This window comes from Onychomys torridus, chromosome 17 (genome assembly GCF_903995425.1).
Source record: "Onychomys torridus chromosome 17, mOncTor1.1, whole genome shotgun sequence".
Taxonomy (NCBI): Eukaryota; Metazoa; Chordata; class Mammalia; order Rodentia; family Cricetidae; genus Onychomys; species Onychomys torridus.
The window spans coordinates 62,137,547-62,155,839 of NC_050459.1; the positions used below are offsets into that span (position 1 = coordinate 62,137,547).

The following is an 18,293-nucleotide window of genomic DNA, read 5'->3' on the forward strand; positions in this document are numbered from 1 at the left end:
GCCACCAGCCAGCAAAATGAACACTAGAGTTTCGAAATGGTGAAGACTGGCGAGCCAAAGATTACCTTCCCATCTAACAGCAGGCCCTACAGCAGACACTGCAGGTTAGACCAGGCAGTATTCACCCTAAGTGGATTCCACAATGGCTAGCCCTGAAAACAGAGAAGCCAGGGGAGGTGGCTTAGCCAGTAGAGGTGCTTGCTGCCTGTCCCATGCAAGCCTGACAACCTGAGTTTTTTTGCCCTCTTCCCCAAACCTACATAAAGATAGGAGAACCAACTCTATCAAGTTGTCCTCTGACCGCCACACAAGTGTCATGGCATACCTGGTCCCTCTACACCCAATAAAATTTTTTAATTAAAAAGAAAATGCCAGGTGTAATGGTACATGCCTTTAATCCCAGCATTCAGGAGACAGAGGTAGGTGATCTCTGAGTTCAAGGCCAGTCTGGTCTACAGAGTGAGTTCCAGGACAGCTAGGGCTATACAGAAAAACATTGTCTTGAAAAGAATAAAGCAAGCAAGCAAGCAAAACAAAACAGGACAGGCCATACACACACACACACACACACACACACCATCCCTTAGGCTTGCTTTGTTGTCACACACACCCCAATTATTGGGTCCACCCAGCTCAGGTTAGAGTAGCTACCACCTTGCCCCTTACACAAGACTCACAAGAGTGTAGTGGCTGACCACAAGAAAAGATGTCAGTGGAGCCACCATCACTATCCACAGTCCTCTCTCAACAACTCACCAACCACTCAAGAGAGCTCCTGACCAGAGTCAAGACACTACACAAGGCAGAGGGGCCAAGGGTCTCTGCAATTAGCCCTCCCTCCTTTCTACCTTCCCCCAGTAGTGACGCTACTCAGAAGTCACACTGAAGGAAGTCTATGGGAACACAGTAAAATCCAAAAGACTCCAAGTATGAAGCACTTCTATGCCCAAGCATTTTAGGTAAGGGACACTCGGTATGTTTGACTCTCCTCTCAGCTTATCTCAGAGGTGACTGTGGCCTGGCCTAAAAATTGGAACCTGAAGCTAGGCATGATGGCACATGCCTTTAATCTTAGCACTCAGGAGGCAGGGGCAAGAAGATCTCTATGAGTTTGATGCCAGTGTTGAGGCCTACATAGCAAGTTTCTGACCAGCCAAGACCTTTCTCAAAAAAAAAAAGGGGGGGGGGGACGCTTGGGGGGTGGCGCCCACATTTAATCCCAGCACTCAGGCAGGCAGATCTCTGTGAGTTCAAGGCTAGCCTGATTTACAAAATGAGTTCCAGGACAGCCAAGACTGTTACACAGAGAAACCCTCTCTCAAAAAATCAAAACAAACAAACAAACAAAAAAGGCTGAGACACGAACAGGAGGCAGAGAGGCATTCTGTGTGCCCACTGCCCTTTCACAGGTAACAGGACAAGTAAGCAGAGAGGCATTCTGTGTGCCCACTGCCCTTTCACAGGTAACAGAGCAAGTAAGCAGCAGGAGGACTAAGCTCCAACATCAGCCTGATTCCATCTAGCCATGTGGCCGCCAAGCCTCAGTTCCCACAGCAGACATCTGTCTCACAAGACTTCCATGCATGTGCTTTGAATGCACGTGAAGCACCTGACATCCACCTGCTCAGATGAGAGCTGAGACAGTTCCAAACAGCCCTTTTCCCAGACAACCCAGCAGGCACGGAGAGGAGCTTGTAAGCACATAGAGAAGGCAGAAAACAAGACCCTTAATCAAAGGTGGGTGTGGGGCAGGCCACTAGTTACAGGCAGTTGGAAGTCTGAGGAGGATCCCTTGAGCTCAGACATTCAAGGCTAGCCAAAACACAACCACCAGAGGAGAATGGAAAGATGGCTCAGTGGTTAAGGAACACTTGCTGATCTTCCAGTGCTTCTGAGTTAGGGATCAGCACCCATGTTAGATGACTCACAACTACCTGTAACTCCAGCTCCAAAAAAATCTCAACACACACACACACACACACACACACACACACACACACACACTGCAACCCATCATAGCTGTGCATGCCTTCAGTCCCAGCACTATGGATGCAGAGGCCAGCCTGGTCTACATAATGAGTTCCACAACATCAAGAGCTACACAGTAAGACTTTGCCTCTAAATTATAAAAAAAAAAAGGGGGGGGGGGACCCGGGGCTGTGAGCTTAGTGGTTTTAAACAATGAATGTTACACAGGAAGAAATGTGTATTTCAAAAGGAATGATTTCCAAAAGAGAGGGAGCTATGGGGATAAATGGGTCTCCCCACCAGAAGGAATACAAAAGTTGATTCCCAGGTGTCAAATTCAGGTGAGAGCAGCTTTCTTGTCACTTCAGAGCCACATCCGAATTTGAGAACTTTAAACAACAAGAAATCAGCTACACAAAGCACACCAAAGAGGACAGATGATCGAGAAGCTAAAGTACAAATGGGTTTTTGCATTCAAAACCATTTGGAGGCCGGAGTTTAAAGTAAGTGAAAGGGGTGTGCTGTGGAGACCCCTGGCAATTCCCAGGACCCTAGTAGCTTCAGCACAGCTCACACCTCCAGTAGCTCCAGCTCTAGGGGACAGGATGCCCTCTTCTGGCCTCCTCAGGCACCTGCACCAACATGGCATAGACATCACTCAGACACATAAATACAAATCAATCTTTTTTTTTAAAGTAAAAAGGTGAAAGTTGCAGGAACCAGGAAGTGAATAAATAATACAAACAAAACACTTCAAACCACTATAGTGGAGGCTCTGAGCTAGAGCTCAGCTCTGCAGGAAGACAGGCTGGGCAGTACTGATTCCATGCATGCTTCAGGGTCACCCAGCACTACTAGTTAGAAACCCAGTTTGCTTAGTCTCTCCTGGCCCTTAGCTCCAGACAAGCGCCGGTCTTCAGGGTTAGAGCAAGCAATGTTCTCCTGTGTGCCCGGAAGCCAGTGTGCTCATCCAGCAACACTGGCCGTTACAACTGCTGCTGCCAACAGAAGACACCATGCCTACCTCTGAGCTCAGGGGAACCTTTTTAAAAATTTATTTATTTATTTTGAGACAACATTTGTGTATAGCCCTGGCTGGCCTGGAATTCACCATATAGACAAGGCTGGTCTGGAACTCAGAGATCCTCCTGCCTCTGCCTCCCAAATGCTGGGTGAGATTAAAGGCATACATCACCAAAGCCTGCAGAACCTTCTATGCTGATGGTCCCTGGGCTCCCCAGGCTTCCCATCCCCAATGGATGGATCCAGAAAAGTGCTGAAGCTCCCCTGGCAGGCCTGCATCCCTAGAGGGGACATCACATCACCTCATCTGAAGTGTGACCCTCCCTTCAACAATCCATAGAGAACCACAGAAGCTTGAGGAACTAGATGGCCACTACACAGCCCAAGGGTCCTGGTGGCCCTGGACTTCATAACCTGCTGACCATTCAAGACAGCCCTAAGGGCAAGCAGGGCTTTCTCCCAGGATTCCTGTCTTCCACCCTTGGTCTACACTCACAGTACCACATCACTTCAGATAAGGTGCTCACCTATATAGTACCAGCTGCCTGGAAGGTTTAGGCAAGAGTTCCAGGCTAGCCCAAAGCAGAAGAGCAAACTACCAAGTAAAAAAGAAAAAGAAAATGAAATTCTCAGCCCACATCCAAGACCTCCAGAAGTTCTCTCAGACAGCTTGAAATGTACACAGCCCTATCCTGGAGTTCACAGGACAAACTGCTCAGTGACTGAGCAACTGGACTACTCCTTCCAAGTCTGTTCCCCTCATACCAGAGACAAACCAAGAGCTAACCACCAGCACCTGCTGTAAAGCATTTAATTCTAAACTTTCAGATGACAGTATCTCATAGAGTCATTTCACGCTCTCAAGAATTCTATCTTGAGCAGAGCAATGGTGGCCTTCAGGAGGCAGAGGCAGGTAGATCTCTGAGTTCAAGGCCAGCCTGGTCTACAGAGAGAGTTCCAGGACAGCCAGGGATACACAGAGAAACCCTGTCTTGAAAAACAAAAACAAAAAGAATTCTATCTTGGGCTAAAGAGATGGTTCAGAGGTTAAGAGCTCTTGCTGTCCTTACACAGGACCTGGGTTTAGTTCCCAGCACCCACATGGTGACTTACAAACCTCCATAAGCACATTTATAGTGCACATACACATATGCAGGTAAAACACTCATCCACATAAATTAAGTCAATCTTTTTTTTTTCATTTTTTATATTAATTTTAAAATGTCAAGTTGGGTAACGTTAGTGCATGCCTTTAATCCCAGCACTCAGGAGGCAGAGGGACTCTGTCTCAAAAAAAAAAAAAAAAAAATCTTCTGGAGGCTGGGGAGATGGCTCAGCAGTGAAGAGAGGACCCAAGAGGACCAGCACCCACATCAAGATACTCACAACCACTCCCAGAGACATGATGCCCTCTTCTGGCTCCCCAGGAACCTGCACACATGTGGCATACACACATTTTTTTTTAAAAAGAATCCTACCTTTGTCTAGCAAGGTGGCTCAACAAGTAGAGGCAAGGTGACACAAGCCTAGCAACCAGAGTTCAACCTCTGGAACCCACATAAACATAGAGGGAGAAAACTGACTCCACAAAATTGTCCTCTGACCTTCACAGATGTACCATAACTTGCAATTCTCCCCATCAGGCACACACAAGCATGTACACAAGCATACTTAACAAAACAAACAAAACAAAACAAAAAGAATCCCACTTGCAAATAAAGACGCAGGGAAACTGTTCCACTTGGGTTCAAGAGGTGCAGCCCTATGGCCAGACAGGCACACACAGCACACCAGTTTGCCAGGGTCCAGGCACACTCCCTCAGGAAAGGCATCCCATTTCACAGGACCCTAAACTAGGGAACACGTGTCCTGAGAATGAAAGGAGTGCAGACCAAGTAAGGCCACCCAGAAACACACTGTCTGCTTGCTGCCTGCTGCCCAAACTCAGCCGCCTAGTCTCACAACCAGCAACTATGGGGTCAGGCAGCCTGAAGGAGGGCAGCTCACTCCCAGGAATGAAAAGGAGCAGCCCCCAGCTTCAGAAGTCTGTTAGGAGAAGTAGACAGATCCCCAGCGGTGAAGCTGGAGCCAGTTTGGGATCTAGTGGTGCTAAGGACTGCTGGAGTAGATGCCCCTTCACCAAAGCCTGATCCTGGCACCCTGAGGTGTCTGTCTTCTGCCACATCCTAAATGAAGGGACAATTCAATACTTTAGATCTGTGTCCAGGACAAAAGTCCCTTCCTCCAAGCTAGTGTTAGGACAGTTCTCTAGGCCTTTAGGACCTCCAGCTTTGGGGACCATCTAAAAACTCTCTGAGGACAGTCTTCAGACAGACAAAATGTCAAACAAAACACAATTCCAAAGTGACACTTGTTACCTTGTTTCCCAAAGTTAGAACTGCCACATTGCTCTTCTCCTGAATCTAGTCACAAGAGGGATGCCACTGTACAGGACCAGGCAGAACGGACACACTCAGCTCCTGTATCCTCTTTCCAGCAAGATCACTGGCATTTTAAGTTAGTGTCAAGAGCTGTCACCTTGAAGCAGAAAGCAAAGCTGGAGCACAGACAAGGCAAAGTTCCATGCCTGTTGGCACTGGGAAAGAGCCCCTGTGATGCTAACAGGTTCCTCTCTCCCAGCTCCAATCACGGGACTGGCAGGCCAGTAAAAGTATCGGCTCAGGACACCCTTCCACCAGGCTAATACTTTGACAATGACAGGAGCTAACTGCAAAGGGTGCTCTGAGTCAGGGCCTTAATGCAAGGCACACTGCCTCCCAGTTCTTCACACCAGCTCATCCTGCTTCATGCCTGATCCAAAGTCAGGTCTCCATTTCTCAACCAAATACAATACTACTCAGTGTCAAAAGCACGATCACTTAACCCTGGGTAAGTCCCTAACTCTGAGCCAGTCACCTTGCAAGAAGTCGGTAAGAAACAAAGCATCTTGTCCTCTCCTGACCACAGCAGACACCACTAGCACTATGCTGTCAAAAAAGCAACTGGCTTCATCCCACCTCCCTTTATGGGCCTGTTGGGAAGAACAGAACACACTGCTGGGGTGCCATACAAACTAACTAGGGGTGTACATTATCTCCTTAAACAGCTGGAAAAGTTCACACAACCCATCTTGCATGGATTCCTGAAGCAAGCACTGAAGGCCTTGCAGAACAACTCATGTAAGCCACTGCAGCCCTTTCAGATTTGAACCTAGGTCTGGAAGGAGCTCTTCCAAGACTGCCCACCAGTCATTCTGCTGCAAGAAACTCTCAGGCTGGCAGAGGCAAATGACTCCAAGTGATGGCCATGGTGCCTGCTTCCTCAGGAGTGAGAGGAAGACAGCGGCCGCTGGGATCCTGCTCCATAGCCTAGCAATGGCTGGATCAAGTCCTGCTTTACAAGCCTTCTCTGGCCTCCCGCTGCTTTGCACCCAGGACCATAGACCTGCTTTGGCAAGCCCCATGCTGGATCACCAATTAGCTTTCCATGAGGCTGTACTGTCTTTCCATTGTCTTGAAAAGTGAAATCTATTAGCTAAAAGGTCACACCCACATTCCCCACAGACACATCTCAAGCCACCTGTGATTTTCTCAGTCACCAAGGCTCCAGTTAGGCCATTCCACGGCTGGCCTTCAGGACATAGAGCAGTCCCAGGGCTTCTTAAGAAAATGGGGGCTCGAGTTACGGGTTCAAGAGTTGAACCAGCACGGAGAAAGGGATTAGGACTCTTCTCTAGGAAAGGAGGCAGACATGGAACATCCATGAGGACTCAATAGCTCAGGAAGACACGGCTTTCCTCAAACAGGGAGGGCATCACAGGACAAAGAATCCTGTCCCTGGCCAAAGGGGGACTCACTATGATTTCTGTGACAGTGTAAGTCATACCTTTCGCTGTTATTTACAAAATTACAAGCAGATGTACAGCATACTTTAGAGACTGTCAACACCAAGCTAACACACTGAGGTAACTGAAGCTTCCACAGTTCTGGAAGTCTGTTAGCGGTCTTTTGGAAGGGAGAGAGGGGTTTCCTGAAGCACAGAGCAGAAATGGTTTTCCTCTGGAGACCTCCTTGGTCAAGGAGCTGGTCAGTCAGATGTTGTTCCCAACTTCAAAGGCTGTGAACAGTAGGTCAGCTGCCTGGCACTAACTTTCTAAGCAACAGCTAAATTTGTTAGCCACAACTGCACACTCATAAAGGTAAGCATTAAATGACACCGATCTCTGTCACTTCTCTCTGAAGAGGGTTAATTTTAGTGTAAGCTCTTCAACTCTGTCCCCATTTTGTATTTTTTTCCATGAACATCTTAAATATGTGTCAGTCACCAAGTGGTGGAGCTCCTAACTGGGCAGAGCAGAGCAGAGAGCCCTGTGCCAGCACACAGCTCTTACCTGGGCCCTGAGCAATCCAGAGAAAGTGCAAATGACTGGATACCCTTCGATGCCTCAGGAAGAGATCAAGGACAGTCCTCCAGGCTGAGTTCTACAAAGAGGTCCTGCAAAGCCAGCACCTGTCACATACACATAGCAGTGCTCATGGATGGTCACTGACACATTGCATTTAGGAAAAAAACTTCCCTCCTCACTCAGAGACAAGTTCTCAACTCCAACCACCACAATGAGGTCACATCACTACAGCCCTTTGAGATATACACTCCACTCCAAGTAACTAACTCAAAGGCCAATGAGTACAGTGACACTTATGCCTAAGGGAAGACTCAAGAAACTAAGTTTGGGGGCCAGGCATAGTGGCACATGCCTTTAATCTCAACACTCAGGAAGCAGAGGTAGGCAGATCTACTGTGAAGCCAGCCTGGTCTACATACACAGTGGGTTCCAGAGATTGTTTTAAGCACCCACACCCACCTCCGTGCCAAAAGAGAAAAACTAAAATTTAGGCCCTCTACCTTCCTTCTTTTACCCCCAAAAGAACCCTTTAGTCAAAGCCTTACCTAGCACTTGGATCAACAAGGTCCTGGCCCATCTGATCTACAGCATCATGACTGAGTGTCAAAGCACTTGCTGATCCCTACACTCACAGGCAGCTGTCAGGATCCCTGATAATTTCTTAGCAAAGGAGTGAATACACAGGATTTAAGAATTACACTGTGGAAGCTGGACAGTGGTGGTGCACATCTTTGGGTGGTGCAGGACTTGGGAGGCAGAGGCAAGCATATCTCTGAGTTCGAGGCCAGCCTGCTCTACAAAATGAGTTCCAGGACAGCCAAGGCTACACAGAGAAACCCTGTCTCAGGGGGAAAAAAAAATTACACTGTGCACATTGTAGCTTCAGAAAAGATGCAAAAGCTACCAAGGCTACATTTTCATATCACTTGCTTTTATCTTTTAACATCCCAATCATGTAATTGCAGTAATAGCAGTAAATGGCAAAAAAAAAAGAAAAAACTTAAAAAGACTTTAGAAGATTTTATCTAGCCTGTCCCTACTTAACCCCAAAAAATGTCTAAAATATTTGCTAAATCAGTATCAAGGTGATCTTAATGGGGCCTGTCAGGAAGACAAAAATTCATAGAGATCAGGACATCTCCGTTTCTACCAAGACTGAACAAACCAATGTGAAGTCTTCTGAACACACCAGAATACAGCATATTGCTAAGAGTAACAAGCCAAAAAAATAAACAACTCCCTGATCAAACCTCAGTTACCTGGCCAAGCCCAAGATGATTTTTTTTTTCTTCCATCTCGAGCATATTAAAAAGTGATCTCAAAGGCCACTTCCTGGTCTCCCAGCAAACACTTCATACCTGGATGCCTGTGCATCTTTCCATGGCCCTGCTCCTCCCAGGAACAAGGACCAACCACCCCACCCCACCCCCATACACACACACATTGCCAACAAACCTTTAGAAACAACACAAGAACAGATGAAATTAGCCTATGCTCACACGGGAAGAAAAGGGTGTCCCTCTGCTCACAGGATCCTTAGCAGAGAGAAATGAGACATGAAGTGACCCCTTACAGTTAACTCTTGACAGCCTAGAGACCAAAGCACCAGGTTGAGTGCCTCAGGTGAGCCAAGAGCGATGGAAAGAGGACCGGAAGGTAGGAATGAGAGAACAATCGACTGTGATGGGCAGTAATTCAGTACCAAAACCCCAGGCTCTGGATTCTAGTCAGACGCGCAATGGGGCATTTGGGCCAAGAAAGGTGACAGGAAGGATTCCATCCTTTGCAGGGTCGTCCTTCCCAGGTAGCGACCCCAGGAGGGGTTTAACAGAGGTATGTCCAGTCTCAGAAAAGAGGGAAGGCTCTCCAGGGATCCCAAGCAGCAAGAATGGGGACAGGGCGGGCCTATGGTTCTCTCCGAGTCCAAGAAGGCGATTTCAGCCAGAAAACGGAAAAGCGAAGAGAAGGAAGAGCGAGAAGCCGAGACTCCAGAGACGCTGGCTCCCCGAGTCATCGAGGGGGCACTAGTTGCTTCCCACCTTGCCCCCCGCAGGGAGGCCCTCCCCGGGGAGTCTCAAGCCCCGGGGTCGAGGAGAGGCAGGGGGGCACGGTGGGGAGCACCAGGGGCGGCCAGGCCGAGGCAACCGGGGAGAACCAATTCTGATCTCAGCCCCAGCGGCCCCTCAGTCCAGGCCGCGTGAAGCCTCGGCCTCAGGTACCCTGAGCAGCCGAGCTGCCTGCCTTGCCTGCGGTCCCCGGACTCGGGAGAACGAGAGGCCGAGATGGCAGCGGCTGTGGCGGGCAGGGCACCGCCGGGAGAGGCCCCCTGACCGGGGGCGCGTCGGAGGGGGAGGGTCCCGGCACATGCGGCCTCGGTCCCCCATCTCGAGGCAGTCACTTACGTTGCTCTGGGAGTCGATGGCCTGCAGCAGCCGGTCCCTCATCTGCTGCGGAGACGCCGGAGCCGCTGTCATTGCCTGGGCGAAGCGGGGGGGAGCGGCCGGGCCGGCGGGCGGGCGGGCTGAGGCGGGGGGACGCGGGTCAGTCACTCGCCAGCCTCCGGGAACGGAGCCGCATGTTCCCCGCGGCGCCGGAGGAGGTCGGGGCGCTCGGGGAGATGGCGGAAGACGGAGGGAAGCGGAGGGGACCGGAGCTCGGGCCCCGGGCCGCCGCCGCCGCCGCCGCCGCCGCCGAGGAAGGAGGAGGAGGAGCCGACGGAGGAGCCGCCGCCAACACCGCCGCCGCCTCGAGAACCAAACTCCAGTGAGCTGCCCCCGCGCTGAGCACTCTGGGTAACCCGCGCCGCACGCAGCGTCGGCGCCACGCTGAGGAGGTTGGGAGATGGGGGCGGGCGGAGACGCTGGATTTGGGAGGGGCTGGCTCCTGAACCACGCCCATTACTTCTGCGCACGCGCGGGCATGCGCGCTTAGCGGCTCGCTCCCGCCCCGCCCCACGGTCCGACCTAGAGAGCCGTTGGGAGGCAGTTGGGCGGGGCAACGGACGCCGCCTAAAGGCCACGCCTACCCCGGGCCAGAGGGCGGGGCTTCCTGACGGAAGCGCACCCGCAGAGTCCTGGAACTCGGACTCTCCTTCCGAGCTGCGCCTGGACTGCCGAAAGGGGAAGACCCTACTCCGGGTGGGGGCCTCCCGCGTTCGGAAACGAGGGCATCGGAGCGGCCGTAGGAACCGCTAAGCGGTTGTCTACGTGGAGACCCGCGCCGCGAGGACTCGGAGGAGCCGTGCGCAGCCGCCGCCGCCGCCGCCGCTGCAGAAGCCCGAGGCGCGGGTCTGCAGGGCAGCGCGTGTCCCCATGTGACCCGCGCGCAGAGGGGACCTAAGGGCACGTCTGGAAGCCGCCGCCTCCGCAGAGGGCGCCAGTCTGCAGGGCCTGCGCGACGCGGCACCTCGCTCTGCACCCGTGGCGGGCGCGAACTCAGGAGGACACGCTGCTTTTGTCGCCGGCCTCGGGCGGCCGGCCCCAAGTGGCAGGATTAAGAAGCCCCGCGTCCTCCTCTTCGCGTTCGCTTTGCATGTGAGGTGCCGGAAAACAGGAACGCCTGCCTCACCGAGGAGGAAAGGAAGGGCCAAGGTCACCTGGAGTTGTAGGTCACGCCAAGAAACGGAGGATGTCAAGTGTAAGGGCTCCGGGTCCCCTGTCTCTCCTAGGATGATGGGGTGGGAGGGCGGGCCCCGACTGAGCGCGCTATACTGCAGTGGCCCCGAGAGAAATAACTTCCCTTTTGTGTCGTTACCTTAAAGACCCAGGCTGAAAACGGAAGGCAAACATGTAATGGAAACTGCATGTGCTCCTGAGAGCTGGGCGACACCTGTTAATTTTGGATTTGCTATATATATACTTCTAGGGAGTATCCGGTGGGGGAGGGGAGAAAGCCAAGCTTTTAACCCTAGCGCTCGGGAGGCAGGAGGATCTCTCGAGTTCGAGGCCAACCTGGTCTACACAGTGAGTTCTAGACCAGCCAAGACTACATAGTAAGGCCCTGTCCTCCCCTCTCCCCACAAAAAATAAAAGCTTTATTTAGGCTGTTGCTTGGTTCTGCACCCGGCAGAAGATTGCATTACATTAGTAGAATGAACACATACTTCTCACATACACTCTCCCTGGCACGTGTTTGGAGCTCATGGTCCAAGTTGGAAAGCAGCCCATTTTGAAGATACATTTTTATCTCACCAGATAAGCAAAATAAACATATTCCTCAGACACCCAGTCCTACAGGGTTTTTGTGAAGCCTGAGCTGGTCTCAAATGTTTTGTTCCTGGCAGTGCCTCCCTCCATAGTGCAGGACTGCAGACTTGCCAGCCTGCTGTCTTTAGTAGTAGTAGTAGTTGGTTTTGGTTTTTTCTCCCCCTTACACAGGGTCTCACTGTGCAGCCCTGCTGACCTGCATCTCACTGTACAGTTGTGGCTAGCCTGGAACTGGAAGAGATACAGCTGAATCTGCCTCCCCAGAGCTGGGAGTGCACCACCTTGCCCTGCAGACCTGCATTCTTAATTGTTCATTCAGTGGTATAGTATGTCTTTGTTCAAAACAAGTATTATAGATGAACAGGCAGTTGGTTTACATGAGTCAAGTTAGGAAAAATATTGGAAAGCATTCAATTAGACTTCTCCCCAGGTTTTTGAGACCATTTGTAGCCTAGCCTGGTCTTGGACCTTTTTTCTTTTCTTTTTTTTTTAATTTACTTTTTAGATTTTTTTTTCTTTCTTTTTTTTTTTGGCCTGGCATGGTGGTGTATGCCTTTAATCCTAGCACTCGAGGAGGCAGGAGGACCTCAGTCCAGCCTAGTCTACTTAGTGAGTTCCAGGACAGATAGGGATATGTAGAAAGACCCTGTCTATAAATAAATGCTTTTCATTTGATAGTAATGGTTTTCCTCCAGTGTGCCCATGTGCATGCCTGGTGTCCACAGGCCAGAAGAGGTGCCAGACACCAGGAACTACAATTGTAGGCAGTTGTGAGCAGTTGTGGGGGTGCTGGGAATTGAACCTTGGTCTTGGACTCTTCATGCTGCCTCCACTCCCAGAGCACTGGAATTACAGGCATGCACCACCACAATACTGGGCTCTTCTCTTTTACTTATTTTCCTAAAGGTTAATTTTTATTTGTGCCTGTGTGGCTCACACCGTATATATTCAGGTGCTTGAGGCAACCAGAAGAGGGCCATCATTTGAGTAATGGGAATTGGACTCTGGTCCTTAACTGCTGAGCCATCTCTCCAGGCCTTTCTCTGATTTTATTTGTTTGTTTGTTTGTTTGTTTGTTTTTCTGAGGCTGTTTCTCTGTGTAGCTCTGGCTATCCTGGAACTCAGAGCTGTGCCTGCCTCTGACTCCCATTTTCTGATTTTAAAATAAACTCAAATATTGTGGAAGTCCTGTACATGCAACTTTATCTCATTTAATTTTGGTTGGTTTGTGTGTGTGTGTGTGTGTGTGTGTGTGTGTGTGTGTGTGTGTATGTAAAAAACAGTGTTTATGTGTTACATGTGTGTCACTGCACACATGTAGAGGGGACAACTGTACCTAATGAGCCATCTAGCCTGCCCTGTCTTTGCTTTTCTGGGACAGACTCTGCTGAAGCCCAGCCTAGGTAGGGATATGTAATCCTCCAGTTGTATGAGACTCGGAGTGTAGTCCTGTTTAAAAGTGACATTAGCTGGGCCTAGTAGCCTACTGCTATCGCCCCATTGGTTAGAAAATGGACACGAGAGGATCAGGATTCAGATACAAACTTGGCTGTGTGTTGAATTTGAGGCCCACCTGGGCTATGAATACATAAACTGTCTCCAAAGGGGAAGGGGGTGTTGGCATGGCTTGAGAGATGACTCAGGCTGTACTTCACGAGGACCCAGGTTCTATTCCCAGCATGTGTATGGTGGCTCACAACAGCTTGTTACTCCAGTTTCAAGAGATCTGAAGTCACCTGACCATGAGGGCACCAGGAATGCATGTGGTACACAGACATACATTTAGGCAAAAAAAAAAAAAAAAATTTTAATTTAATTTTATTTTTTAAAGACAGGGTTTCTCTGTGTAGCCTTGGCTGTCCTGGAACACTCTGTAAACCAGGCTGGCCTCAAACTCACAGAGATCCTCCTAGCTCTGCCTCCGAGTTTTGGGTTAAAGATGTGTGCCACCGCCACCCAGCCAAGGAAAAAATTTTAAGTGAAGTGATTAAAGTTTTGATGAACTCTGGAGTTCACAGACATGTAAAGTAATTCAGTGCTTATCTATATCCAAATTCAGAATGCACACACTTGCTCTTTGGTATCCACATTTGAAGCTAAACTCTGAGGCAGGCTGGTTGACCCTCAGGGCTGTGAACACACCTGCTGTGCCAGCACTGAGCGGAGGACAGCAAGTTAGGAAGCCTGGTGAGTCTATGTGGTGAGACCCTGTTTCAAAAGCCAAGGATTTCTTCAAAGAATCCATAACTTCTGAAGCAGAGGGCAGCTGGGACATATCTGAAAGGGTGGCATTTCAACTTTCAGTGTTATAGACACCCTGACCTGGTGTGTAGAAAATTCCAGGAATTTTTGCAAAGGAAGCAACTGGAGCAAACAAGTGTGTACACACAACACAAGAGGTAGTCCCTGACGGCATTGTCAGCAGGAGTCAGAAGCAAGCCAGATGTAATACCAGAATGTTGAAACAGGACAGCCTAGGGATGTAGTGAACTATCAGCCAGGTCATCCTCAGCTACAGTGTGGCCTACAGAAGTGCCCAGCACAGTGACATATTTCTTCCAGCAAGAGCACACATTCTAAGCCTACCCAAACAGCACTAGGAACTGGGGACCAAGTGTTAAAACATCTGCACCTAGGTAGGGGGCCAGTCTAATTCAGACCACCACATTCTACTCCTTGACCTCTGTGGTGGTGTGGGCCCAATAGGCTCACAGTGAGTGGCACTATCAGGAAATGTGGCCTTCTGGAGGAAATGTGTCCCCATGGGGTAGGCTATTAGACTAGATCTCAGAAACTCAAACCATGCCTAGTGGGTCACTTCTTCCTGCTGACTACAGATGCAAATGTATAACTCTTAGATACCTCTCCAGCACCACGTCTGCCTACATGCCACCATGCTCCCTACCATAATGATAATGAACTAAACCTTTGAACTGTAAGCCAGCTCCAATTGAAAGTTTTCCTTTTAGGGCTGAAGAGGTGGCTCAGTGGTTAGGAGCACTAGCTGTTCTTCCAGAGGTGCTGAGTTCAATTCCCACCAACCACATGGTGGCTCACAACCATCCATAATGAGATCTGGCGCCCTCTTCTGGCCTGCAGGCAGAACACTATATATATATATATATATATATATATATATATATATATATATATAAAATATTTTTTTAATTTCCCTTTTATAAGAGTTGCTGTGGTCATTGTGTCTCTTCACAGCAATAGAAAACCTAAGGAAGCCAGGCAGTGGTGGCAAACGCCTTTAATCCCAGCACTCAGGAGGCAGAGCCAGGCGGATCTCTGTGAGTCCGAGGCCAACCTGGTCTACAGAGTTAAATCCAGGACAGGCACCAAAACTACATGGAGTAAACTTGTCTCCAAAAAAAGAAAAGAAAAGAAAAAGAAACCCTAAGAAGTTGGTAGCAGGAGTGGGATATTGTTGTGACAGGCCTGACCAGGCTTCTGTTTGAAGGAATGTGAATTTAGGGACTGGATTAGAAAAGCAGTTGAGCTGGGCCATGGTGGCACATGCCTTTAATCCTAGCAGAGACAGACGGATCTCTGTGAGGCCAGCCTGGTCTACAGAGAGTTCCAGGATAGCCAAGTTTAGGCAGTGAAGGAAACTGGAAAACAGAAAGCTGGTGAAGATGTAATTGAATGACCGGGCCATGTTCCAGCCTCAGCAAGCAGCAGAACTTGGCAGATTTGGCCATGTGGTTCTGGCGTTAGAGACAAGGATAGAAGAAAGAAGTTATGGAATCTCCCTCCATGACTAAGGAAAGTCACTGAGGCCAGGCAGGTGTCAGGGGTGTCCCTGCATTGAGGCCTGCAGAGGCCATTGTGTGAAGCTGCCCATGGGGAATTGAACCCAGGTCCTCTGGAAGAGCAGCCAGTGCCCTTAACTGCTGAGCCACCTCCAGGCCCCCTAATATTTTTTTTTTTTTTTTTTTTTTGGACCTGAGGATCAAACCCAGGACTTTGTGCTTGCTAGGCAAGCACTCTACTACTGAGCTAAATCCCCAACCCACCCACCCACCCCCAATTTTTTTAACCAGACCTCTAATCAGTTCTTATTACAAGATTATCAGTCCCTAAATGTGGGACAAGAGGCCTACGACCCGATTATGTCCTAATGGCGAAGATCAAGATTACCCCATGGACTTTGATGACCCCATACAAAGTAGCTTAATAATGTTGCCCTCTCTCCCGACCCCTGATTATTTATCAATGCTAATAAAAAAGGGAGGAATGTAGGGAAAAGGCCAAGCAAAGAATATTTTGCCCCTAGCTTGACCTGGAGCTCCTTAGACTTGGAAATTCCAGACCCTGTGACTCAGCATTAATTGCCAATTATGGCCTCATGGCACTTTCCCACTAGTTCACAGTGCATGCTCCAAAAACCCTATAAAAGCCCACCCCCCACCCCCAGGCCTCTGCTGTCTCTCTTCATGGTCAGAAGTGGCTACCATTTTGTGTCTCTCCCCAATAAATCTCTTGTGTGAGGTTTGTTGCCTACTGTGACTTTGCAGTATTCCTTAGCTCACAACTGCCAAGATACCCTTGCACTCGAGAAACTCTTACAGCCATTCTGGGAGTGTATCGAGCAGGTCTCTGCTTAAAGGAGTTTAATTCTCACTGCAGGTCAGCCTGGGTCATGAGACCATGCCTCAAAACACCGGACCCAAAGAGTCAACAAAAAGCACGCCTTTAATCCCAGCACTCAGGAGGCAGAGGCAGGCGGATCTCTGTGAGTTCGAGGCCAGCCTGGTCTACAGAGTGAGTTCCAGGAAAGGTGCAAAGCTACACAGGGAAACCCTGTCTCGAAAAACAAAACAAAACAAAAAGCAGCCATGGATTGGGGATTTAGCTCAGTGGTAGAGCGCTTGCCTAGCAAGCACAAGGCCCTGGGTTCCATCCTCGGCCCCTCCGCCCCCAAAAAGCAGCCAAGTGTGTGGCAGTACACACCAGGAGTCCCAGCACCCGAGCCTGAGGCTGGAGGACTGCCACAAGCTGGAGCCACTGTGGTGGTTTGAAGGAGAAAAGCCCCCACAGACTCAGGAGTTAAACAGCTGGGCCCCATTTGGAGATATTTGGGAAGGTTTAGGGGTATGGCCTTGGGGAGGAAGTAGGCGCTGGAGCCAAAGAAACCCCTTGGTGTTTTATCATAGATAGCAACAGAAAAGTAACTTGTAAATTGATAGTTTGGTGTTTGTGGCTCACACACTTAATCTCAGCACTCAGGAGGCAGAGGCAGGCGGATCTCTATGAGTTCAAGACCAGCCTAGTCTACAGAGCAAGTTCCAGGACAGCCAGGCATGTTACACAGAAAAACCTTGTTTTGAAACACCAAAACCAAAACCAAAACCAAAACCAAAGGAGGCTTAGTATTATACTGAAGACATGTACTGAAAGGCTGAAATTGCTGAAATCAGTGCTGTAAGAAGAGGCCTGCTCTGCCCTGGAACAAAGGGATGATGCCCTCAGAGCAAGACCCCACCCAGTTAAGCTTCCTTTCACCAAAGGTAGCATGTGGCAGGGGAGTTCCTGCTTGAAGGCCTTAAGAGGCCATTGTGTGAAGCTGTGAAAGTGAAGCCTAGGTTGCATTGGAAACCCCAATGTATTGGAGATGCCAGATTTATGGGATGTCTGCCAAGCAGAGCTGCACACAGAAAGTGGAACCAGCTTGAGAGAGCAGTGTGTTGAAGGCAGCAAGGCCGGAGGCACAGCATCATCTCAGCCCTCTGACACTAGATGTGGAGCTGCAGTTTGCTCTGGTGGCTTTGGTCTTTGGTCCAGGATTTTCCACTATGCCCCCATTCCTCCTTGGAATGGTAATATGTATTCTGTACCACTGTATGTACGAAGTATGCAACTTCTTTCGACTTTGCAGGGGTTTAAAGTTAAGAGATTTCTTCAGTCTCAGAAGAGTCTTTGGACTTTTTTAAAATTTTTTTTAATATTTATTATGTATACAGTATCCGCCTGCATGTGTCCCTGCAGGCCAGAGAGGGCACCAGATCTCATTACAGGTGGTTGTGAGCCACCATGTGGTTGCTGGGAACTGAACTCAGGACCTTTGGAAGCAGTTGGTGCTCTTAACCACTGAGCCATCTCTCCAGCTCGAGTCTTTGGACTTTTAAGCAGTGTTGAAACTGAGAAAAGACAATAAAGGTTTTTGAAGTTGGATTGAATGCATTTTGCATCATGATAAGGCTACAAGTATATAGGGACTGTCTTAGGGTTTCTATTGCTGTGAAGAGACACTCTGATCACAGCAGCTCTTATAAAGGAAAACTTTTAATTGGGCTGGCTTACAGTTCAGGGGTTTAAGTCCATTATCTTCGTGGTGGGAAGCATGGAGGCGCACAGGCAGACATGGCGTTGGAGAGGGAGCTGAGAGTTCTACATCTGGATCTGCAGGCAGCAGGAGAGAAGTGAGCTGGTATGGTAAGGTGGGCCTGGTGTGAGCTTCTGAGACCTCAGAGCCCACCCTCTAGTGACGCACTTCCTTCAACAAAGCCACACCCACTCCAGTAAGGCCACACCTCCTAACAGTACCACTCCCTTTGAGCCTATGGGGCCATTTTCTTTTAAACCACACATTCCACTCCCTGGCCCCCAAAGGCTTGTAGCCATAACATAATACAAAATGTATTTAGTCCCCATAGTCTGTAACTGTCTCAACCCTGTGAAAGTCC

The 18,293-nt window shown here is 49.4% G+C and overlaps 1 protein-coding gene across 1 annotated transcript in view; it reads right to left on the reverse strand.

Annotated features, from left to right (window-relative positions):
• The window catches only part of Med26 (mediator complex subunit 26), a 45,476-nt gene extending 35,259 nt beyond the window's left edge, over positions 1–10,217 (reverse strand). The window contains exon 1 of the mRNA XM_036166936.1: positions 9,799–10,217. Coding sequence (XP_036022829.1) covers positions 9,799–9,870 — 72 coding nt within the window. The 5' untranslated portion in view covers positions 9,871–10,217. The remainder of the gene's footprint in view (positions 1–9,798) is intronic.
• Positions 10,218–18,293: the final 8,076 nt, after the last annotated feature.